The sequence below is a fragment of the Phaenicophaeus curvirostris genome, chromosome Z, assembly GCF_032191515.1.
Source record: "Phaenicophaeus curvirostris isolate KB17595 chromosome Z, BPBGC_Pcur_1.0, whole genome shotgun sequence".
Taxonomy (NCBI): Eukaryota; Metazoa; Chordata; class Aves; order Cuculiformes; family Cuculidae; genus Phaenicophaeus; species Phaenicophaeus curvirostris.
Window position 1 is genome coordinate 66903469 of NC_091431.1, and position 26554 is coordinate 66930022.

The 26554-nt window shown below is 43.0% G+C and overlaps 1 protein-coding gene across 1 annotated transcript in view; it reads right to left on the minus strand.

The window, feature by feature from the left end:
- LOC138733584 (dynein axonemal intermediate chain 1-like) overlaps window positions 1-21579 on the minus strand; it is an 82483-nt gene extending 60904 nt beyond the window's left edge. The window contains exons 1-2 of the mRNA XM_069880947.1: window positions 21338-21579; window positions 2049-2138 (exon numbers count right to left, since the gene is read on the minus strand). Coding sequence (XP_069737048.1) covers window positions 2049-2138; window positions 21338-21577 — 330 coding nt within the window. The 5' untranslated portion in view covers window positions 21578-21579. The remainder of the gene's footprint in view (window positions 1-2048; window positions 2139-21337) is intronic.
- Window positions 21580-26554: the final 4975 nt, after the last annotated feature.

Consider the following 26554-nt stretch of genomic DNA (forward strand, 5'->3'; position numbering starts at 1 on the left):
TATTCACTCTGCTCTCAGCTTTGGAAGGGTCAAACAGCTATCAGTGTTTGAAGAAGCTTTACTTCTGGATAGTCCTGTCAAAAAGATTAACAAAGCTCTCTCTCATTTATTCCCTATTTGCACTATGGATTTGCAGAATAGAAGACCTCTGGAGTCTCTTCAATTTTATTCTAAATAAATTTAGAATTTGCTCTTCTGTAAAGCTGGAATTCGAGCAGATTGTCCATGGCTCTCTACAGGGTACAAAATCAAAGACTGTAAAAAAACGCCTTTTTCATTCTTTGTCTTCCTTTCCCTGTTGAGTTTCTATACAAAAAATAAAGAAAACAGCACCTAAAATTCAGCTGGTTTCCGCCCCTGCCTGCTAAGTACATACCAGCTCTGGCTATTTCAGAGGTAACTTCACCTCAGAAAACCTCCTTAAAACAGTGCTTTTCACATGGGTGTGGCCACGTTTATAACCGAAGTGAAAGGAATAAGTAGAAATGAAATTGTGCTAAGTGGATGCGGGTCTTAGAGTTCACACCAAGGATGTATCTACAAAGCTCAAGTGACAGAAAAGAAAGTACAGCTAACAATGTGGGAACAGAGTCAAGCACAGCTGAACCACAAAAATGTTGCAAAAGACCCTCTACCAGGTCAGTTGCCACCAGAGTCCATCTTCAGACACAGGCTGCCTTAATTGTGGCATTGGCATTTATGAAGAAAGAGGCTTAAGCTAGTACTTCTTGTCACCTAAGTGGAACAAGCTGAGCACACTCAGTTACTTGGGCTCAGCTGAAAGGTGTAACCTCCTAGTCACCTCAAATGGATGCATTTAGCTGTAGGTGTGTATTATCCACTTCAACATGAATCTTTCCGGCGTTTCTCTACAGGGGATAAACCAGGAGCTAATTGCTGGGACATTAGCCTGCCCCTATGTAGGAAGCACTGAGCTCTCTGGGAGAAGGACTAAGGACACACTTGCAGGAGGGATTTTTGTATCTAAAGCTGGGGGAGTTTATAAAAAAATAACTTACTTAATAATCAATGCCACCTGCATGTGCCAACTGTGTTAATTAGAAGAAGCTCCTACTCCTGAAGTGAATATGAGATTAAGATATATATATAATGTTAGAGATGAATCCTTGCCTATGGCATCAAGGCCAGAATTTTCAGAACAGCCAAGCCTTCAACAGCATGGTGTAACAGCCTGAGAACATGAGCATTCAAGAATGTCAAGAAATTTTGTTGCTTGCTGGGAAATAATGGGATAGCTACTTCAAACTCATATTTAGGGCAATTCAACTATTTTTTACGTAAAAGATTTTTAAATCTTCAAAATGTAACAGCAAACAGCCAACAGAAAAAACACATGTTGAGATTCAGAGACATAAATTCAATGTCACGGCTCTACAGCCATGTTCTAACATCACTTAGGGACATTAATGCTAAATTTCTATGGATTTATGTACTCCAAAAAAAAATTATCAAAGGCAATGCATGGGAAAAAGTTAACAGAGGTTATTTCGAGTGCGGGCTGGCAATGTCACAGCAGGCAGAAACCCTCTGCCTGTCTGACTGCATGTTGCCATCCCATTGCAAGTAAGAGCTTACTCTGTACTCCTTTGTCCAGGAGGGGAGAAATTTGCAACTTCTTTCACCTAGTCTGAACTGCAATCTGTAGGGGAGCATTTGGCGGATCACAGTCTAGGAGCTGGGGAAGAAAGCAGGCTATTCTGCTCTGTCTCTGGGTGGACAAGGAAAGTTTCAGAGCACAGATCAGTCTTGAATTCCTGCAGCTGCAAAGCAGGAAAATGATCTCTTGTACTCAGGCCCATGGGGTGCTACAGGTGCAGGCAGAAATGAACGTTAGGTCCTGAGCAAGGAGTAGGCTGGTTCTGCTCATTTCAGAGTTTAACATGGAGACCCAGACCCAACTGTGACTGCAATCTTCTGCTGCTGTTTCTTTTCAACGGCTAAATAAAAATAAAAATAATGCATCATTGAACTTTGGAGGTAACTGGTTATAATTTGGTCAGGAAATGAAATAGACACCTACTGTTTACCTTAATTAAAGTCCATGAAACAATTCGCCCATCCGAGGAGACAGAGAAGAAGTTCAAATTGTTGCACAAGTCATTGCTCTGCCACTTGACCTTAAAAATAGAAGACAGTACCAGTCAGCACAGAGCGCTCCGTTTTAGCAGGACAAAGTCCCATGCCCTCAGCAGGGTCTTCTGAAATCCCTCCTAAAGAGCATCTGTCTTCCTCCCCAGAGGCCTGCAGCTGCATAGCATCTATGAACACCCTGACCTCCACAGGCAGTTTCAAAGTGCCTCCAGCACTTCCACCACTCCTTTACCTGCAGGGATGCTCCAGAGAGGAGGCAAAGCCCCACACCTGGGGATTCTGCACCTACCTGTGGTCATCTCCGCAAGCTGCGACAGGAGCACTGCCATTGAGGATGGGCCTTGTGAGGCATCTGAACTATGCAGCTCTCTGCACTATGGCACAACACTGCCCCAGAGACCCCTAAGAGATCAACAAACACCAACGGTGCCACAGAAAAGCCCCCAAGGCACCAGAGCACATTACTGACCCCACACAAAGTAGCTCCTTCCCATTCGGCTAATTACTCCAGGTGCAGTGCCATATGGCTACCCTTCAGCCAGACAACCTCAAATTAGCTTTCTGTCCCGATGCGGTGTGCAGATGAGCCCTTGCAGGCAACATATGACATGGGTCCTTTGTGCACTTCTGATTCAGAGAGATGAAGACAACTCCATTAAAACTGAAAAGCTCCCCACACCTTCAGAGCATCTGCCTGCCTGGTAAGGAGATCTGCCTTTTGACTGTGATAGCGCAGCAGGAGAGATCAGAATTCAGATAAATGGCTTACAGTTTAAAAGAGACATTTCAGTTAGACCAAAAGCATTAAGAACACTCGATTTTCAGATCTAGGAATTCAATCAGACTGAAAGGAAAAGGATGACTTGTCACTGGGCCTGTCAGCACACACTCCTGTGGACATCTGTCAGTTCAGGATGGTGACAAGCACTTCAGCAGATTCAGCTGAGGTTTTCAAAGGTATATCTGTTCCTGTCCAAGCTGTGCAGGAGATACATTTCCTTAAGCATCATTCCATAAACATGATAAATGGGCATGATTTTCCTAGAGCTTACCAAATTCTCTATGACCAGCTATTTATTTGGTACCTATTACAGAAAACAAACAGCATTCTCAATACTTTAATTACACAGATTATGTATTCTGATACTTCCTTGGGAAAAACAGTGTTAATTCTGTTTTGCAGATTTGTTTATACTGTGAAGTTCTGTGAAGCATGAAAATTTAGCCAGAGACTCAGCAAAGGGTAATTAATCCTCTAGTGAAAAGATTTCCTACCTAGAACACACTATTCCAAGAAAGGAAAATTAAATGTAAAAGGACTCCATCTGAGAATACATAAAAATGCCAGTTTCATGTCCATAAGTTGCTACTGAAAAGTCTCGAGTGGCCTACACCTTTGAACATTCTTGCCCAGTAGAAGCTGTAGGTCTCCAAGTGGAACCACTTCTATCACCTGGCTTTCAAGGAATGGCATAAATTGATATGTCCCAGAATAAAATGGCTAATGATAAAAATATAGGTTCAATGGCACATATGGAAAACAGTGATTTCCGAGGCTGGCCATGGTGTATAAAATATGCTGGGTCTATCTATTCCAAGAACATCTCCCTGGGGTCATGAACTACTGCTGACAAGGACGGTCACCAGCAGCTGCGTCAGATGAAGGGTTTTGTGTAGTGCGGAGTTTTAATTCAAAGTGAAAAGTGCAGAGTTCAGGGGAACTGGTTACAAACACATGACTAATGTGTCTCATATTGGGCACAGAAAAAAGACCATGTTTCAAATCAGATCTTTTTAAAATACCACTCTAAGATTGCCTGACAATAAGATTTGTTTATTCATGTGTCCAATAGTTCTCATCTAACTCTTCAGTCTACTTTCCCAAATATTTGGGAAAATCAGTCACACTTCCCAGTCAGTCTTGAGGGCAAACTTCGCTTAAGGTGCGGGAAGCTATTACTCAAGACAGTGAATCCAATAAAAACACTGTGCAAAGGCTTTGCCATTTGAACCTGGGAACAGTTAGCAGAAGTGGCTCAGATATCCTCTACTGGGACAGGATAGGACTGCAAGAAACAGGGCTCTCCAGTATCTGAAACCTGCAGCCTGAACCCAGCAAAGCCCTGAGAAGCACATGGTAGACAAGTGGAGCTGACACGTACCTGTGCTGCAGTCAGTATGGGTCCAGCCATCTAGGCTGCATACAGCATGCACATGCTAGGATCAGAAGTGGTCCAGATAATCTCTGAAGGGAGAGTCCCAGCTTTTTCACTACTATCAAAACATACATCCAGGCATTCATTAAATGAGTTCTGCTTGAGCTGTGCAGTGGAGTAATGGCAGGTGCTCCTGCCAAGTACAGTGTGACATTTTGCACATGAGCTAGAGTGAAGTGACAGCCCATCACACCAGTGGAAAATACATGGATGAAGGCTCAGTGGCTGGAGTCAACCCTGATCACCCAGTGTAGACACAACTCTTGGGTCCTCAGGTTTGTTCTGACACATTGTGTTGCAGGAACCTCACCTGGCAGAGACCTACAACATAAGCGGTATCATGACCTCATAGTTTTTTTTCCCAAAACAATTCCTTTCACCATTCCCCAAGTGAAAAGCTTTTCCCCAAGGTTTTTACACTCCAAATACCCTCTCCCTGTTGGAGATCTACCCAAGTTTTCTACTATTGGTACTCAGTTAAAGGTCACAACTACTTCTCTTCATCCATTAGACAGGTGGGGTCATCAGCCCCATAAAGCAAGTAGGCTGGTTTGCTTGGGGTATTCCTGTTCCTCCATTCAGAGCAGCTCATAATAGCTGAGTTAGGCACATATTGCAGGCAGATTGAACACAGTCCCGCAAGGGCATCAGGATCTGCCCTCAGATGAATGTCAGCAGCTCTCAATGACGTTAGCTTGAATTTCAGAAAACAGAAAGTGGCACTTAGTGCTTCCAATTTTCCTTCAACACCTCTGACACTTTAATAGTGTTTGTGATCTTTTCTCTCCTGATCTCTGAATACCATAAATGCTTATTAGAGTAATTAGCCTTCATGATACTGCAATCAAATCAGGCATCTGCTCAGAACTGGTCTTTTTGCTGCTCCCAGAGGCCTGTGAACGTGGCACAACCTCCTGACATTAGCAGTATCCGTCCTGTGCAAGGTCGGGCATTTGACGAGAGAATCGGGCAATTGTGCACATGGTGGCAAGAAACTAGGTCTTTCCCAAAGCACGTGATAATCAGCCCAGGATTTTGGCTGCAAGAGACAATTTACAGCAAAAGTTCAATTATGATACAGTAAGACTATAGAACCAGATGAGAAAGTGTGTGTACACAGCACGAAGGAGACAATTAAATACGGAGCAGTAAGTCATTTGCTCTGCCTGATCTTGATGAGACCTGTAATAAAATCAAGGACCTGCAGCTACTTTTTCAGTGCGATCTTTAACCTGCCTATTTTTGCAGTGCCAAATCAGTGTGCGAAACTCATTGCTGTTAGAAAAGCCTACCATTTTTTTTATTTCTTAAAACCTATTTATTTCTTTATAAGGAAGCTGAAACTATTCAAATCCCTCTCTGTAGAAATATAAAGATTAAAACCTGGACGTTCACTGCTACATGCAGCAGGTTAGCAGGACAATAATCCATTCATTCTTAGTAACGGAATACTATCATCTCGGTCTATGGCAGCTGGCAATGGCTCCTGTCCAGAAGAAGATTTCACCATTTATCCAATTTGACTGGAAAATTCCCATGTTTCTGATGTCATTTCTACCGAAGAAATAATGTTTGATGAGTTCTCATAGCACGGAGGCTGCTATTCTCTCACACTGATAAAACAACACTGGTCAAAATCGTGCTGGCCATTAGGCTGACCTTAGCACTTTGCAGGCAGCCACAGGCAGTATCTGCCTGCATTTTCTGTAAGGTCACACCAGCTACCACAAACACAAATCCCTCGGGCTGGTTCTCAGCTTGCCAAAGCTCAGCTGTGAAGTGCCACATGCAACACATGCACACTGACTGATGAGCAGTTCCTTCCCTTTGTAATAATTATCCATCAAGGTGCCCTTTGCCAGCATTGGTGTACCACAGCCCTGATGACACCTGCTTTAAGTGAAGTAAAAACATTTTGGTCATTTATTGCCTAAAAAAGAACCCAAGTAAAGTCTGTCGCAGTTAGAGAAGGGGAAAGAGAGAGGCATTATCACATCCCCTATTCACCCTTACATGAATTGGCCAAATTGGCCAAATTCAGATGACCCAAGAAGCAAACATCTCCCTGGACTACTGAGGAACACTCCTGCCAATATGATCTGGGGACAAATTCCTTCCAGTGCCAACCTAGCAACCAGTACCGTCCTAAGCAAAACCATGCAGGGTTTGGAGGGACCCACAAAGGATACCTATTCTGCTCTGAGGCAGGATCAGACACACTTCTACCACTGGTGACAATTCTCACAGGCTGTTTTCAGGCAGCTCATCCCCCTCTGCATATATGCCAATCACCCCTACACAGGAGATTTCCTTTACATAAGTCAAGCCAATTACTCCTTACCACCTTCCTAGTGGATACAGAGAGAAGTGGCTTATTTCCTTTTTTATAACAGCCTTCAAATGGGAAATAAAAAGTTGCTGTGTCCCTGCTGCTTTCTCTTTCTTCCCAACTGCACAATACCAATTGCTTCCACTGTCACTCCCGGGTCTTGAACTCCAAGCTTTCACCATTCCTGTTCTTGCTCTTCAGCACTTCCCTGCAGAAGCAGACATGTGCTACAGGCACTAGCAGACAGGAGTTACAACTTCCTCTATCTTACATTCCTGGTAATAAATCAGAATGTGACAGGTCTTTGTGCAAGAGAACTGCACTGTTGACCACTGGCAGTGATCTGCTGTGCTCTTCCCTTCTGGCACACTGCTCCCTAACCACTCATCCCATTTCATATTTGTGCATTTAATATCACCTTTCTAAACACAGTATTTGCTCTTGTCTTTATTGAATTTCATCACATTGATTTTGAGCATTTCTTCCAATTTATCAAGATCATTTTGAACATAATCATGTTCTGCAAAGTACCTTCTCCTCCCAAGGGGGCTTCCTTATTCTGTAATTGGAGTTGTTAATGGAAGTATTGCTCAAAAGTAGACCAGGACTGACAGCTTGTGGGTCTTACATGAAGCATCTTCAGAGTCTGACACCAAACTGTATAACTGCTCTTTGAGCACATTGCCTGAGCCACCCAAGCAGTCTCTCTATGGTTATTTTACCTAATTCATATGTTTTCTGCTTTGGTTATAAGAATGTCACTGTGTGAATCTGTATCAAAAGCTTTAGTCAAGTCAAGATGGATAGAGGTGATAACCTTGACTGCCTCCCCCTTCCTCATGAGGCCCATTTCTCTGAAACAAAGGAAAGAAAAGAAATTATACTAGCTTGACAATTTATTCTGGACAAATCCATGTCAGCTTCTCTGAATCACCCTATTACCTAGACATTTACAAATGGTTTTGCCATTTGATTCAGTTTTTCCAGTCATCAAGATTGGTCTGGATGGACAGTAATTCCCTGGGTCCAATTGTTCCATTTTCTTCCAAATATTTTCTCACTTCTTCTAGCCCTTCAAGACCTTTCCTCCTTTTCATGGCCTTGCTTGTCCTAAAGGCCAGCGGGCAGCCTGATGCACTGCCACATCATCATCCACACTTTATAAGTTCCCACGGCTGGCCTAGGATGCCTCTAGTCTGGGTGAATTGTCCAGACACTAGTTTTTGGCCTCTGGTACCCTGTCCATGCCACTGTCCTTCCTGCATGTGAGGACAGTCCCTTTGAGGAAAGCACTGGCAGAAACTTCTTTTGCCAGATACTGGGTCTCTAGCATCATTAAAAGGTGTTCTGGGACTGGTGACAGCATGTGTCATACTCCAGTTTGCCTATGTCACAGGTACTCAAATGTGTGGAAGTTCATAGGCAGCAGCAGAGTGATGCTTCCCTTCATCCATGCCGCCGAGCACACCCCAGCCATGTTTCTGAGGCAAGTTACTCAGTCATCTCAGTGCTTTAAATAGGCTTTCACACAAACATCAGCTTCTGCTTAAAATATGGAAAGGATGTAGACCCAAAACTCCCTAAAATACTTGATGATAGTCTGAAATTGCTTTTGTTAGTTCTTTAAGTACTCCTGAGTATGTTTAAGCTGATCTTGCTGATGAGAAAGAACCTGTCTCATCTAAATACTCTTTTAATATGCTCTTCCCCTATTCAGACTTGTGCTTTCATCTTCTTTGTACATTAATCATACTAAGCAGCCAGTCTCAGACACTTATTGTAAGATTAAACAATACAGGATCAAATATTTCATCATTCTCCATACTGCTCAGTATTAAATGAAAGATTCCTTTAGTAATGAGCCTATATTCTTTATCCACTTAACTTCTAATATACTTCCCAAATATTTTCCCTTTTCCTTTTACGACCCAGGACAATCACAGCTCATTTTGCACCTTCACTTTCACTGTATTAATTGGCCTTGCTGCTTTTCTCTAATACTCAGCTTTACACACATGTCCTTGTTTCTGTGCCTCAAAAGTTTGTTTATAATACACTGTTGAGCTCTGAAGCAGCCATTTGGGCCACTCTCAGAGCGCGTGTCATTCTGTCCCGGGAGTTCACCTATCTGGCTCTACAGCTGAATGGAGCACAGTCTCTTTTGCATGAGCCCAGCCGTGCATCACAGGAGAACAAGTGCTTCCCAGCCCCTCCAGGCTCTCCCAGGCACCATGTTTTCCCCATAACTTGGACATACAGGGCTAAGAAGCAGATTTGGACACTCTTCCTTACACTCACTCTGGCTGAAGACTTTTATTTGAGGCTTCCCACTGGCAAACATCCTGCTTCTTGATCAAGCATGCAAACACAGTGAGGGAATCAGCTCTCAGCTTGCTCTAGCTGTGCCTGCCCTGGCAGCAAAGCGCAGGCATAAACCCTCTGTCAAAACTGTGTATCACCAGTGTCTTTATGCAGAAGCTTGAGCCAAAGCAAAGCACCGGCAGAGTTCTGGGGCTTTCTCGAGGTAAAAAAGCTGAACATGTGCTGCGATTTAGCAAAGGCATAAGCTTAATAGATGTAATTTGGCTGCATCCATCACACAATGGACTACATCACCAGCTGGCAGATGAATACAGTCTGGATGCTTGCAGAGGCAGACAGACCGAACTCCAACCAGGAGTATCCATCTGAACATGCTAGTCCACTGCAGGCACCTTTGGGCTGTGTAGAGAATACTTTTTCCATTTCACTGTTATCCTGGTTTTTGGTCTGCTTCAGCATCACATTGAGAGCTCAGGCTGAAGTGCTTATCTATGATAAATTGCTTCATAGGTCACATCTTCTGGACTCAGCCTGATCTCTCCTGTGCTCTGGTGCAAATATTCTCTTAGACTTCCTATAGCAGTCTCCGATCTGAGCTAAGAAGCACTTCTCGTTTCTTCCCTCTGTCACCTCCAAATGTTTTTCTTGTTGGTTCCCACTAGCAACTTTCAGCAGAATGGTATCCAGAAACATCAAGCTATTATCAGCAGAGAAGAAATCTTTCATATTCTCCTCCTGCCAATGACAAATTGCCATTTTTTTGGTTTTTCCCCCTCTCTGTGTCATTTGGCTCTGCTGTTGCCCAAGGGATCTGCTGCAGTGACAGTCATCTAAGACAGATAGCTGATCCTGAGCCCACTGATCTTCTGTTTTGCTGGAGCAAATAGTTCATCCTTCCTTGCTGCTGAGACAAAGTGGTGCTTCTACAACAAAGCCCCCAAATGCCATCCATCAAGGACACTGGGAGCTATTCTTCTGCTGCTTATCATGCACCCCAGGCTGGCATCATATGTGGGCCTTGTCATCTCGCTGAGGATCCTCAGCCAGCTACCAGGAGTGAAGCCAGGCACCTGGAAGAGTACCTGCAAAAAGGAAGGCTGCTGTCCTGCCAACAGTCACAAGAGATCTCAAAAAATTACCCACTCAATCACACAGACTACTTCACTCACCTGCAAAGTAATTCCAGCATCAGTCTTTATGCAGCAAGAGACAGACAGAGCAAGTTTGAGGAGCCAGGCAGTGTTTGGAGTCTCCACTGCTAACTTGGGCAGCAGTACAAGTTGTCTTTTCTGGAGGTGGAAAGAAGGAAGACAGAAAGCTTCCCTCCTCATCATAGTTAGTAGGGATAAAGGCAAAGAGTGAGCTAAATACAGATGACTCACTTTGACTCAAAGCAATAATGAAGATTTTAAAGAGCTGTGATAACTGAGCGCAGGCTGCTTACTCCAAGATTTAGGTCAAAGTAGTCCAGTCAGCCTCTTTGGCTAAGTCTGTACTTGGGGGAGGAGGAGCTCCTGGGTCCTGATTGCACTGTGGCCATATGATACCAGTGTGGCAGGTGTAGATTTAGCTGTGCCTTGGCTGCATATGGGTCTGGGCTTCCTCACAAAGATAAACCCAGGCAGGTAGGCAGGGATGAGTTGTGGTAAGTCCCAGTCGGCCCCTCAATGAGAGGGACCAGAATCATGGGGTGACCAGCATGCCCATATTGGAGCCAGGATTGCAGGGTACAGCATAAAGGGCTTCTGTCCTGTGCTGCATGCTCAGCTAAAGAAATTGCTGGTTCACGTCAGGACTTTTTACCATTCCTGTGTATTACACAGGCAGCATTTCTGCTGTGGAACATCTAGCAAGAAAGAAAGATCTCCACAAAATAAGAGTTTTGGTCAACATTTTCATAGAAGAGATTAGTCCTTGATTTTGTTCTCAGGAGCCCTGCTGTGAAAGCCTAGTCCCTGTCCCCGTTCACATCCCTGAGCTCTAGAAACAGTGCTGGTAAAAGCACAGCAGAAGGAATGATGAATCCAGCCACAACTAAAGAGGAGTAGCCACCCTGGAGAGGAAGAATTGGGCCTGCCTGTACGTGGGGAGAGCTGGGATGCCACTGTCAGCCTCAAGAGTCTTTGCACATCAAGAAACTTCACAGAGAAAAGCAAGAGCTGGGGGAGGGGCACTAACACCTTTCTGCCACTGCCTGAGACAACTGCATGGGCAAGAATTTGGAGACTCTCTTTTGAGGAGAAAGTGACTTTTTGAGACTGGAGGCCAGTGCCTGTGTGGAGCCAAAATCAGCTATGCTAGAAAGGTTCTGCCTCTTAGACCCCACTTAGTGTTTACGAAGAGGAAGGCAGGTCCAAAGACAAACCATAGGTAAGGCAGAAGTATTGAGGCTTTCCTGCTTTCAGTGCCATATTAGAAGGTAAAATGTAAGTACACAGTTAACAAAATTAACTTTAGGAAGCACAGGCCAGAATGCTGGTATAAGGTAAATATATCCAGCTCTGGAAGGTCTGATGAAATTCAGCCTAGGATGACTAAGGGAGCACTTGAAGCAATCTCTGAATCATTAGCAATTATCAATGAAAACTAGAAAACAGGAGAGGTCCTAGAGGATAGGAGCAGGTCAAAAACACTCCTAAGAATCTGTAAACAAAACCTCTCTTGAAGGATAGGTTAAAGGACTGTGGAAGGGTCAGTCTAATGCTGAACTTTGAAAGCTGGAACAAAATATTAAGTCATCCGTAAGTCATGAGGATAGGAATGAATATTATGATAGATAATGAACAGTGAATATGAGCTGGTCAAGGAAAGATATTGTCAAACAAAATTTATTTCCTTCTTTGGCAGGGTAATGGATCTAAAGGATTAGAGGGAAGGAGTAGATGTGATTTACCTCTAATTTTGTAAGGCTTTTGGCGTGGTCCCTGTGATGTTTTCAGAAGCAAGCTAAGAAAATAAGGTCAAGATGGAGTTACTATGAACTGTATGAATGATTGAAAAATGAATTTTCCGGAGTTATAATCAGAGATTTCCTGAGTACTCAGGAGAACATTTCTAGATGGTTCCCACAACAGACTGTCATGGGTCCAGTTTTATTCAATATTTTCATTAGTAAATTGCATAGTGGATTGCAAAATACACAGAATATTTGCAGATGACACAATTTAGAGACACAGAATTCTGTTAGGATCAGGATTCAACATTATTGTTATAAATGGGAGAGACAGTCTGAGAGCAATAAGGAGAAATGTGATAAAGACAAGTGCAGAGGGACATAGACAGGAAAAGAAAACCATATAAACAAGTAGAAATTGGGGAGTTTCTTGCAAACTGGCAGCAGTGCAGAAAAGGCTCAGAGGCTGGTGCAGAAATCGGCACAGTGATATTCCTGGGGTGGTGGAGGAATTACAGACATCCTTTTCACATGCATTAAGAGGTATGTACCATGTAAAAAAGTCAGTAACAACTCCCACCTGTCAGTGCTGGTGAAGAGAGCTAGACTGCTCAATCTCATTTTGAGGAAAACACAACACCTGTGATGGCATAATAGGAAGAAGAGTACACTCTCAACTCCTCTGCTGCTTCTCATTTCTGTGATTCACAAACAGTTCCTCATTTCCAGAAAGGAAGGCTCTATCTGAGTTTAAATTCAGCCTCACCTCTCACATGTTTTCTGCATGTCATGCTGAACAACACTATGACAGCTTCATTCACTGCAATAGATGAGATTGCTTTGTATAGCAGATGAGTCTTTGAGTGTGAGTAAAAGCTGATGGAGAGATACAAACAAAAATTACTTTGATTTACATATATATATAAACTTAAAAATAAATTCATTGGAAAATGCTCCTATCTTAAAATCTGGGTTTTCTTTTAAATGCAAATGTTTCAGCTATGCCAGTAATCTGCAGATAAGGGAGCTGCTAAGTGAAGGCGGGTTCTCAGTGCTGTTCTCTCCTTTACAAAAAATTTGATGATGTTTCACTGTAAAATCATGCAGCAAGACAGAACAGATCAGCTCAATGTGCATAGGAAGTAAACTTGCCCCCATGACAAAAACATTAAAGAAATAAGGTCTGCAAGGACTAACACTTCCTACAGGTGAGCCAGTAATATTTAAATACTTGGCTGTACTATTTGCCTTAGAGAGGAAATAGTTTAGATAGTTGATGAATGTCAAAATTGATATTCAAAGAGCCCAATGCTTTCCAGTCAGTCTGGGCTTCCTCCGTCTTTCTTAGATCTTTAATGAGCAATCCTGACCTATGCTACTCCCTGACATCCTGTCTGAAGCAGAAGTAGGGATTTACTCAGACATCTCCTGACTTTACCTACTGTCTTTTTGTGTAACACGGCTCTCCTCATAATAAACACGCTAGTTAGAAGGGCCACAGTGGCCAACAGTCTTGGTAACAGGAGACAGGTACTGAAATGGAGGCGCTTGCTTCATTACAAAGTTGGGCAGCATCCAAGGCAGCCAGCTTGGCACGACTTTATCTCACCAAGCAAGGATGCAGGATGAACAACCCTTCAGCCTACTGCCACAATAACCAAAACCATCTCAAATCACCCTGGGACAGAAGACACAGCACAGCAATACCCGGGTACTCCTGGATCAGCCCTCAACCACAGGCTGTCAGTCAGCTGTGTCATGGACATGAGGCTGGCTTATCCAGTGGAAGGCAGTTGCTCCTGCTACAGGTAATAGTAGTCTATCTCATTCTAGCATCATATGGCTACTTGCAAGCTTTACTACAAGCCTTGCTGGGGTTTTCTCCTCCAAAGTTCTTGAAAGCTTCCTGACAGCGCAAGGAAAAGAGTTAGATGTTCACCAGCAATGAGAACATACTGTAAAATTGATTCCCACATCATATTTAGCCCCATAAACACTCCTCGTTGAAAATCACTTCTCTCCCATAGCTAGATTAAATGCCCTCAACCTGGGCATCTTCCTGGGACTCAGCCTCAGGCATCATCGCCTGAGCACCAATGAACTCAAAGGCGCAAGATCAGCAGATGGGGCAAAGAATCAGGCCCACCGCATTAGCGTGTTCACACATCATCCACAGATTTGGGGTGCAGGAAAAGGGTAGCAAAACTTCTCCTACCACGGAGCACACTTGGTGATGCTGAGTGGGACTCAGCAACAAGCTGAGCAGACAGCATGGCCACGGGAGCACCACTGATGCAGGGCAAAGGCCCAGCCTGGGGCTTGTGCATCAGTCATGCTTCAGAGACTCCGATTTATCTGGAGGAAGCGGAGCTTGGTTATAAATAGCACTGGATAAGGCTGGTCTTACTTTCAGTTTGTTTTCTTCCTGCTGGGATCTGAATGCTCTGCTTTGTACAGCATTTCACCAGGAATCTGCTTGCTTATTCCCCTCACAGCACTTCCCACTGTATTTATTAGGCTGGTATGTTAACATCCAAGGACTGAGGAACTGGACATTAGACTCTCACCTGTTTGCTCCAGCAGCAGCTGTGTTCCCATGTCAGACACAGCACGCAGCTGAGCAATGGATGCCAGAGGCTCGCAAAGCTCAGGGGTGTTTAACCAACAGCAATTCACAGCTCTTGGTTTCAATTCTGACTGTGCCCATTGAGCAAGATTTCCAATTTACAGACAAAATACAAAGTTTCTTGCTCCATGTGCAGGGAAAGCAGATGCACACGACAGGCAGGCTCACATCCAAGTCCCCAAGCTGTCTGATGCTGCTAAATCAGAGATAGCATCTGTAATGTGCCCAACAGTAGGTTCTCATCATCAAAGGATCAAACAGCCTTGCAACAGGGTCTGGAAGAGACAGCACTGGGACCTGTCAGGTGTTCAGGGTCCCAGATCCCACATAAAGCTGTGGCAGTTCACACAGCACCAAGAGTAAGAGAAGGGTGGGAGCTGTGACCAGCCCCAGCTCCCCACATCTCGCTATATATCCACGTGACCTTGCCTGCACCGTCACTGCCCAGCTTGCCTCTAGTTCTGCCCTCGCCATTCTCTTATCTTTGTTTCATCATATTCAGAGTTGCACTCTGTTGTTTCACAAGGCTGAATCAGTGCCAGTAAAATCTATCTAGTCCATAGAGTTTCTACACCTGTTTCAAAAACCCAGCAACCAGCATTCACATTTCACAGGCCGGTAAAGAAATACATTTTTTCCATTAAGATTAACATAGTTTCCTGATTCTTATTAAATATTCAGCTAATTTTTGTGACTGCTATTAATGCAGCACAACAGGATTCAAAGACCCAAGCAACCAAACAAATCCATTACAATTTCTCTGCCCTTTTAAACCTCAGGCTAAGATTTTCCAAAAACCCAAAGCCTTCAGAGACTCTCAACTTTTATTAGTAAAGTTTAGCACCAGTACAACTCAATGGCAAAGAAAATCACTTATACCCTGCTTGCAGACAGCAGAAAAGAAGTAAACAACCTGAAAAACCAAATAAGATTATTTAGATCTTAAGTAAAAGAAGGAGGAGGGAGAATAACAATACAGCACTAGAGGAGAATCTATTTAGCAAGCAGCAGTCAGAACAGAGAGGCAGAAAGTAAATCCAGCATCTGTATGAAGTACAGAGAGAAAAGCAGCATCAAAGCAGAAGCAGCTCCTTTTCAAACAAATGTTACATGATCTGCAAGGGATGCTTTGCAAGAGAATTTCTAACCCACAAGAATCCACACCCAAGGCACAATTTAAAAATAGCCAGCTACAAAAATTTAATCTCCAGAAGGTACAGTCTGATACTATCTCAAAAAATACAGCATCGAAGTTAAAAGATGAGGGATTTTCTTTATTAATGTCAGAGATAATTAGGAAGAAGCATTTGGACGCTTACCTTGCCCAATCTTAAAGTGGCTCAAAAAGTGTCTAAAAGGTTTTGAACAAGTCACAAATACGCTGTGAAAGATTTTATCCAGCATTGCATCCATAGCAGTATTTTGCACTTTCTGCCACCTCCACCATGCCTAAATGAGCCCAAAGCTTTCATATGAATTTCTGTGGCTCAGAAGAGCTTTTCCAAAATACGGTGAAACTTGACTTTGTGGGAGACAGAACCTCCACCAGCAGAGCTGTGACTCTGCAACGAGTTCTCCCAGCGACTAAGGACAACCGTAAAGCCACTGATATTGACCCTGTATTGTACAGCAAGCATAGCGCAGCCCTTCCCAAGCACAGCCCTTTCTGCCTGTGCTTCCGTTCAGGAGAAGACAAGGGAGCAAACACATGACAGATATTTGTTGGCCACTAAATGCCTCATGGTGCTGCAGCAAAGAATGCAGTGTTAGGTCTCTGATAGACCAGCAGAACTGTATGAAGAGTTCAGTCTAAGCAGCAGGACTGCACATAAGGACTGCTCCATCAAGGAAGCCTCTGACAGATTGAGGTCTGTGGACCCTAACTGCACACTGGCTGGTTCATGGATCCTCTTCCCACTCCTCTGTACTTCTGTGCATTCACTGAGTGCCTGAAGTGACCTCTCCATTTAGGATACAGTGGCCTCCTGGGATACCAGAGGTTAATTAGATTTTTTGTCCTGTTTGCACAGGGCCAGGTATGAAAGGCAGGGCTGAATAAAGTAGAAGAAAGCTGGGGCTGGAGAGGGAGGCCCTCTCTGCAGGCACTGCACTGACCTGGTGTGAGACATGCAATTTGCTTGCATTACATAGAGCTTTTGTGCTAAACGATCCTCACCATCGGGGTTTCTGCTCTATTATTCCTTCAGGCTACATTCTCCTCTCTTGTCATCTTGCATTCTGATGCTCCTTATTCCTATCTCAGATCCAGTCTCCTCGGTTTTAGGTCTCTGTTGATCTCTTTTGTTCTCCAGATTTTTGTTCCTCCTCTAGAGATGTCCCCTACCAGTACCCTTACAGAGTTGAATGAGGTTTTTTTCACTGAACTACCCCCAGCAAACAACTATTTTGTGCTACTTAGCAGTGACGGCAACAGGAAGGGTGTTGAGCCTGTTATGAGACAGCTGATCGTCATTCTGACCTTGATAGCAACCTTCTGTCTTTTCTTTTTCTTTTATTTCCTTTGCATCAAACTCTTTGTTTGCCTGAAGCCAGTGGAACAAAATATTATGTGAAGCAGTAACATCTCAGAGGCAATGAAAGCTGCAAAATCTGTTCGTCGGACTGCAGATGACAGATTTAGGAGACTACCATCATCAGAAATGAAACAATGTGCTGGTGTGACAGTGGATTATGAACAAAATGCTTTTTCTTCTTCTATGTGCAGCTAATACAATTGGCTTCCTGGAAAGTCTTTTTTTTGTGGAGCTGTGCCCAGCAGCATGGAACAAGGTGGAGAAGAGCAGGTCATGCTGACTTTAAAAGGATTCTGTAACTGAACTCATTTACTTCCATCAGCAAAAACCTCAGTGAGCCTAGGGTGGCTTCATGAACTGCTAAGATTCAGTGGAGAGTTATTTAAGGGCTTAGATTAGAACACAGAAAGTGGAGATGGAGAAGGGATTGTGCAACTACAGGGCAAAATCTAGTGAGCAAGTCTCAAGTGCGTTTTATCTGGTTTATATTTGAGATGGGACTTCCACAAGTTCTTCTGGAAAACTATTCTGCAAGCTGTTTGGCAGTTTGCAGATTACTGTCCAGCCTTGTCCTTGTTGTCCTAACCATGAGCATGACATTTAACCTAAATTGGTGAAGAATCAGCAAGTAGCGCCCAGACCTTTCTCTTCCCATGTATGAACACAAGGCAGAAAATAATTCTTTCAGGATGCCATCTGAAGCTCCATGTATCATCTCCCCAGGGAGACCACATCATCTTCAGTAAATTAATGATGAAAAAAGTTGCTTTTCTAACCAGTGGTCTCTCAATACCAATCCCAAACCATGCTGTGCGCATGGGCAAGCCTGCCACAGTAGAGATTTGCTCTAAGCACAGTCAAAAGAAATGCTCCCTCTGCAGATCTTAGGGTCAACATGCTGCAGGGAATTCAGTCAGCAATTCTGATGGTGAGCAAGTAAAAATAAAAACATTTCCAACTCTCTGCAGCAGAATTGGCTCAGTATTAGTCCCAGCAGCAAGTAGAAATAATGTCCTTTTGGTTTGCTACGAAAGTGAACAAGAACCACAGAGTAGAAACAATTCTGTTGAATACGTTGTGTTTTAGGAGGAAGACTGAACAGCAGAAATAAATGTTGACGCAGTAGATAGTTTCTGTTCTCAACCCCCATTCCTGAAGTGTTTCAGCTTTCAAACACTTCAAAACTAAAATATTTAGTACATCCCAGTGATGAAAGGTAAGAAAAAAAAAACTCTTCTCAGATGCAAATAAACCCTAATCATCATTTTTTTAGAAAGAAGGGAGAAAGTAAGAATGAAGCTCAGAGGCTGGCAAAGAGAGGCTCCATGTAGAGAGCCCCTTCCCAGCGGGGTACCACATCTCCATAGAGGAGACTGCTTCCATGAGATCTGGGTGCCAAAGTCTAGTCAAATTGTCCTACTTATTAACGTTCAGAGCCAAGACCTGGGACTGAGCCACTGGCTCAAACAAATACCCTGTCCAGGGTCATTTCTAGCAGTACTTGGTGCTGGAGATAACAGGAGTATGAGGACTTTGCTGACTCTTTTGAGTATTATCTCGATTAAAGTGGGGTCTAGCTTAATTCCACACAGGCTTTTGCCTAGCAGAACATGACAGGTTTGACACTTTTTCCCACGAGGTGACTCCTTTTAAGCTGGTGTTCACAGCCAAAGCAGAGGCTTGAATTCACTGACCTGGAAGACCATTTCTAGTTATAAGTACCTGTAAGACCTAAGGTTTTGTGGGTGTATCATCAACCATGTTGCACCGCATGCATATACATTCACATGTCTATGTGTTTCTTTCTTTCTGGCTCTGAATCTTAATCAATTGGTAGTAAGCAGTCAGAAGAGAGTAATTTAAAACAAACCAGAATTTTCCATTATTTACAATGCAGTAGCACTTAATACATGGAAGACAATTGCCACATCTGTAAGAAGCCATACGCCTGCTCTTTAAAAATATGGGGGTGGCATCAGGCAGACAAACTCATTCTTGGGTAATAGAACTAGAAAATTTATATTATTCTATTTTGCATTTAATAATGGGCTATGTTACATCAGCTTTGTTTTACGCAAACTTACTGAGATATTACTAAGTCACTGAAGATGAAATGGCACAAAAAAAGAGCTGTCAGCCTGCTTTACTCATTTCCCATTTTTCTTCCATTGTGAAAGGACTGTATTGTTTCAAAAGGAAGGAGCCAGGCAGCCCAGGGAACAAAGGCTCCTAATTGTTCAGGAGAATGTTATTACTTTTCTAATTGGTCTTCAAAGTAAGTGGCTTGCAATCTCTACAAAAGAGAGGAGTGCTCAGGGTGGTCGATACAAAAACCAGGCTTCAGGCTATTTGGGGTATTGGTGGGGGAACAGAGCATCCTTCAACTAAGTTTAAGAAACAAGCCATCATTTTCTATAACAATTTAATGCTGAATGAAAAATAACAACCCAGTGTCTCAACCTAGCAGGTTCATGTCCCTTTTCCTCTCATCAAATGGGGAGAAAACCTTATCTAAACTTTCTGGCTGATTTTGACAAATGCCCACAGATCAGATCTCCTGATTACTGTGCAATCACCTTATTACTACCCTTCCTCACTAGTTTAATAGCAAGTCAAACACTGTGCAGATTACTTAAAAGTATCAGTACTTCATTGCAAAACAAAACTAAGAATAATGATTCTCAGTGCTCAATGCTTGGAAATAAAACAATCAGAAGCTAGAGGCTACTCATGCCTACACCTATCAGTATCCCTAGAGCTACATCCCTAGAGTGCCTAATGACTTTTTTCACCTCTGAGCCATGGTGCTGTCAAGTGACACACATAAACCTACTTCTAAAACCCTCATACAGGCTGCTTCTACTGCTGAATGTACCTGCTTCTGGTCTGTAGGGAGGGGGCCACTAGTAAGACCCCTTAAGCCCACTGTGTCCTTCCCAGTATCACCTGGGGCTCAGATGGTCTGGAATTCTGGTGCCTATGGTGGGCAGTAACAATTATTGACTTCCTGTACCTGCCACAGTGAGGCCATGAAAAGCTGCTCATAGGAGTTACTGTTTTGTCAGTATTTTTTTACTGGAAGCCTTAAAAGCAACAGGAGAATCTCAGAGTTCTCTGGCTCTGTGTCTGTGTGTGTGCCTGATGCCTTGTTTTATGATAACAACCCATGGCTAGGGCACCTGTTAACCTGTAAGAACAACTGAAAATGTCTACTAGAGGAAAAGCTTTGGACAGATAAGCAGCAAGTATAAAATTCCTGTTGTCTCTGAAATGTTACATTTGCATAACCTCTCTGTTTATAGCAAGCGGTCGTCTTGCTCTTGGCGTATTCCACACTCATCTGCAGTCCCATCAGGAGCCCTTGATTTCTTGGACTTTACTGGAACGGAGGAGTCATGGGTGGGGGATAATCCAGGCACAGCATGTGCCAATGAACAAGGAATATTGGAGGTGTGCCTAGTGGTGTGACTGCATTAGACAGCCTAAATCAGGTGACAGCAACAGTTAACAGCAGCAACACCTGTAGCCCACGTTAGGAAACCAAACACACGTCCCTGCACTTCAGCAGGCTTATATGGGCCATGCTGAAATATGTGCTGCCACACTTTCACTGCTATAAACAAGATCAGAAGTGCATATACCTTCCAGTGCTCCAATCTTAAATCAGATTATGCTGTAGATATAACTATAAAGATAGCTGGATGTAGCAACCTCTTCACCCAATTCCTTCACGCTATCATCCATCTTGCGACTCCTTGTGACAGATGCCAGAGTGGCATTATTTTAAAAGCATTACCGACACATCACCATGTTTCATTCACTAGAATACTTCAAGGTCAACTACAAGGTAGCATGCCTTAAATCCCAGCAGCATCCAGTCCCACTGGCCCTGGGCTTACTGTGCCAAACAGAGGTCTCTTTTAGGGCTGATATATACATCTTACACACTGCTTATCACTTGCTAACCTATGATTTTGTATTTGGAACATAAATAGCATTGCACATTGGCTGCACACAGAAATCAGGTCCTCTCCAAACGGAAGTAATTTATAATAATAAAATCTAAGGAGAAATAATTATTTATAGCAGACTTTTGCTAAGATATTTAGTTTCTACTGAGGACCAAGGTTTCATGTAACTGCTTTGCCTTTCTGCATATTTCAAAATTAGCTTGAAATACTACTTCATAATAAATCACTAATGCATGTATTAAACCAACATCTTTCCCCATACAGCACTTATCCTGCCGTGCCCAAACTCAGCCCAAACAAAAGCCCAGTTAGAGGAAAGGAAAAGCATCCTTACCTGCCACACTGGCTCCATGTGCTTTCCTGAGCTAGTACTACTATTGTAGGTAGGCTGGGAGGTTGCCTTCTTTAGGTTGTATATGGCCACACTGCCATCATAGAAGCCCACTGCCATGAGGTAGGGGTAGTCATTATGGAAGTCCAGGCACATGATGCCACTCTCACTGCTGAAGACATACTCTGGGAAGCAGGGGTTCTTCAGGCTGTAGAGCAGGAGCATGCCCTGGCCCTGCTTCATGAAGTCATCTAAACAAGGAGAAGCTTTGCTGTTAAATCAGTTTCTTATGCCTAAAACCAACCTGAATGTGAAGTCATGTAGCAAGGACATCAGTCAGAGGACCAATCGGTCATGTTGGCATGCCTACATCTGAACACCCTTTCCTCCATCGATAAGTCATCCCCAGGACATGGAGACAATGTGCTTATGCATAAAACCTAATGTATTGAATTTTTTTTTCTAGGAGAGACTTGAGAAGCCCTGGAGGAAACGTGCAGAGGAAAAAAAAAAATTCTTATGGACACTTCTTTCTTTGGGCTAGGATTTCACAAACATTGCAGACATGCAGGCTGAAACAAAGATAGAGACATGTCAATTTCTGTATTGGCAATATTTGATATTAAAGCCTTCACTGCTTCTCCAAAGAAAAGCATTTAATTGAATTATCTGTAAAGCATCATATCCTCTACCATTACACAAAACTGTACAATGCACAAGCCACCACAGTTTTATTTTCTGCTTATGTCCAACATATCCTCCTTGCGTGACACAGAAGCTTTTTTTCTTTCTGCAAGACTTTCCTTTTTTTTTCTTTCTATTTACTCTCACCTTCTCACCTTTCATTTGCACTGCCTGAAATTAGCTTGCCCCGTTCTCAGTAGGATCATCTTTCCTGTGTTTTTTTTTTTTTTAATCAAGTCCTGACTGTATGCAATTCTCAGTTTTTTTACTCCTCTGAAAAACAATTTCCAGATTCTTTTAAAGAGGAAGAAAAACTGTTGATGTAGATTAAACTCTCCAGAAACAAAGAAGGAGCTTTCCTAATCTATGGAAACAATATTTTCTGTGGCAGTATCCTAGCCATCTCTCCAAGCACTTTTTCTTACTGTCAAATGCCATTGAGCACACAGTATATGGGAAATAAATTGACTGCTTTCTGTTTCAAGTACCCATTACATGTCCTATTCCCAGAACAGTCATCTTCTTTTAAAAGTGCTTCCTACCTTTCCTAACATTTTGACCAGTCTGCGGGATAAGGACTTGGTAAATGTGTGCCCAAGTGATAACACTAACTTCAGAGAAGTCTCCTAGGCAGCAAGCTGACCCGAAATCAGCACGTAGGTTCAGACATTGCTTACCTCAAATTTATCAGGGCCACATAGAGAACACTCAAATAACTCATGTATCAACAAAATTATTGCTGCTGCTTTGCATTTGGATTGTTGAGATATTCTACAGGTCTCTTGTACACTGCAGCCAGGCAGGGGCATGGCTTCCTTATTTTGCAGAAAGGTGAGATTCCAGTCCTGGCATTACTTCAAACACATGTGAACGCAAATAATATTTTTAACACTTTTTTTTTTTAAAGATTTTATTCCTAGAATTTTAGCTGAAAAGGGAGTGAACTAGCTTTCTCCATCAGAGATTGCCCTGTCCTTTGAATTCACAGAATTTTCTTTGTTCTTAGCCAAGTAATGTCATTTGAACTGGTATTAAGTAGAGGTCCAGCCATGATAACGATGAATCTCTCCTCTAAGGAGCAGAAACACTTGGGAAGTATATGGAAATGACCTACCAAGGGTGACTCAGAGCAGAATGGACTATGAAGTCAAATCACTTAGTTTTTGAATTCAACCTGTTTCATGCTTTTATTTCTCCTCAAATGTGCTGACCAGCCAGCTGTATTTCCAAAATGTCTGTGGCACACATTCATTTTCTATCTGTTGGCACTGTGCTGAGGGGCCTCAGACAGCTGTCCCCCATGCTCACTGCACAGACAGCAAAGAAGACACCCTTTCAGAGGGTGATTCAGCCACTGAAGATCTGAAGATCTGGTTTTTGCAAATTCTTCTCTCTCTGTTGATTGGGCCACTACATTCCTCAATTAGAGATGATGGAGCAGGCCTTTACTGGGTAAAATAACTCAGCAGCTTCAGAAAGGAGGTTAGCCTGGTAGAGGAAATGCAAGGTCTTGGGAAGTAGCTCTGGCAGCATGAAGCATGGGATTCATTTTGCAGATTAAGACTCTCAAATGCACGGGTGTGTGTGGCTGGCTGTGTATTATTCACAAACCTGTACTTTAACCCATATCCATGATACTTCATAACTTAAAGGAGACAATGAGTAGGATTCAGCTCCCGGATTAAGTTAGGTTTGACAGTCGGTAGGATGCTGACCATTGCAGTCAATGGAGCTCAGAGAGCAAGGGTGAGTTTTCTACAGTCAGTGAAGATTGATCTTTACCAATAGCAGCAGAAGCAGTCACACACCAAGCTGCATTTGGGTGTCTAAATTTGGCAACTGAATCCCATGCTTCATTCTGCTGGAGCTTTTTCTGGATGATATCATTGCTAAAGTACAGCCTATTTCTGATGAAAGGAAAAATGATGAGAATAATCCACAATTAACACTGAAGCATAGCACATAAATTCCATTAAAAGAATAACCTTCTGAGAGCAGGCATATAAATCCATTTCAATGAAGGTGAATTCTCACGTAGAGTACTGAACCACGTCGTAACAACTTGTTCTTTAATAAATGAAAATAAAAGGGCTTGTTTCATTAGTGATATTCAGCATTCCAGAATGTCAGGGACAGCTCATGCCAACAGCAGCATATCTGTGCTAGATCTTTGAAGCACAGACTTTTCAAGAGAAAGTTTTATGTATTTTTTTTTCTGTAAAAACTAGCAGAGCACTGTAGTGTGTCCCAAATCATGTGTCTCTCAGCATGCAGGTAGCTTGCTGAAACCATGTTAAAAGACCACATAGCACTCAGCACAGCAGAGGGTACAGATCCAACAGCTAATAATGGGTGCACCACTGCTGAAGGCAAAAACAGCAGCTTCAGATCTGGGATAGCTACTCTGCACCATGTGGATGCACTAGCAGAAGAGAAGAAAGTAGCTGTTCCATGCAGGCCTACAAAGTGCACTTTTTCCGAGATACGAGGGCTAGAGATACTAGAGATACCAGGCAGCTACTCTAGCAAACAGTGCCAGCAGGAATTTTTGTGCTCTACAGGAGGACACAAGGTAGCACAGCAAGATGAGGAGAGTGAACAGACTCTTGCTGTAATGAGGAAGAGTTGTGTGTCATGAGGACCCTCAGTGTTCACCTGAGTGGAGGTTAAATTTCAGCCCTGACACACTAACAAGTGTATGTGGCAAGAGCAATTTTGCTAATGAAAGATGCAGATAGCAGGATTACCAATCTCAATCCAGACAACTGAGCCTGTAAGCATCACATGCAATTAGAAATATGTTTCAAACAACCTACTATTGCTGTCTAAAATATTCATCTGCATTTTCATTTAAAGCTGAACAGATTCAACCCAGGCTGCTTTGAAAAAAAATACTGATGTAGTGGTAGTGAAGTACCTTAGAATACCATTGTGGTATCACCAAACTGTGCATGCAAAAAAAAAAAAATCTGAAAGGCATCTAAATCTTTCATTCCACTGCTTATTAAGTGTTCATTTTAATGTATTTTTCTGGACATGCTGGAGGGAAGCGATGCCATCCAGAAGGACATGGACAGGCTTGAGAGACGGGTCTGTGCAAACCTCATGAGGTTCAACAAGGTCTAGTGCAAGGTTCTGCACGTGGGCTGGAGCAATTGCAAGCACAAATACAGACTGGGTGGAAAATGGATTGAAAACAGGCCTGAAGAGAAGGACTTGGGTGTGCTGGTGGATGAGAAGCTCAACATGAGCCAACAATGTGTGCTTGCAGCCCAGAAAGCCAACTGTATCCTGGGCTGCGTCAGAAAAAGTGTGACCAGCAGGGCAAGGGAGGTGATTCTCCCTCTCTACTCTGCTCTCACAAGACCCCACCTGGAGACCTGCATCCAGCTCTGGAGTCCCCAACATAAGAAGGTCATGGACCTACTGGAGCAGGTCCAGAGGAGGGCATGGAGAATATGAGATGCCTGGAGTACCTCTCCTGTGAAAACAGGCTGAGAGAGTTGCGGTTGTTCAGCCTGCAGAAGAGTAGGGTCCAGAGAGACCTTACAGCAGCCTTACAATACTGAAAGGGGGCCTACAGGAAAGCTGGGAGGGACTTTGTACAAGGGCATGTAGGGATATGAGAAGGAATAATGGCTTTAAACTGAAAGAGGGGAGATTAGGTTAGCTATTAGGAAGAAATTCTTCACTTTGAGGTTGCTGAAGCACTGGCCCAGGTTGTCTAGAGAAGTCATGGAAGCCACATCCCTGAAAGCGTTCAAGGCCAGGCCGGATGAGGCTTTGAGAAACCTGATCCAGTATAAGATGTCCCTGCTCATGCCAGGGTGGTTGGAACTTTAAGATTCTTTCCAACTCAAACCATTCTCCTATACTATGTTTTTCATTTATATTTTTCCTTAGCTGAATTTAAAAGAAGCAGTAAATGTTCAATCTCAGATCAAAATATTTTGTTTGCTGGACAGAAGTTTTTAAATTTGCATCCTCTCCTCTTGGTTCACAAAATAAAATCCCTAAGGCATGCATGGTTCTCCTCAGTTTCCTTCAAAATGGTTACATAGGAACTATGATGCTTGGGTAAATCCTACATTCACATAATAAAGTTCCATGTGGGGACCCTCCACAATCATGAGTCAAAAGCAGAGGTTTTTATTACACAAGAAGCCCGTGCTATGGATTCTTATGTAATAAACTGGCAATTTGTTTTCTCTTTGGAGGATTTAAAATCCAAGACACTGCAGCCTCAGACCCTGTGATACGTGGCTTTCTATAAATCAAGTCCACCATCTGTTTTGCTGATATGATTTCGACCAAGAAATCACCATGCTAAAAGGAATCACTGGTACTTAAAATCTGTCCTTTCTCCCCCTAATGTCCATCTGAAAATGAAGCAAGAAGGAAAAGCACGGTTGTGAACACCTGCTTGTTTCTGAGTGTCACAGCTGTACAAGCACATCTACTCTGTTTTCCTAGATATGCACACACTTTGATGAGCTTTCTGGACGAGGCTCTCTCCTTTAGGCTTGTGTTTCTGAG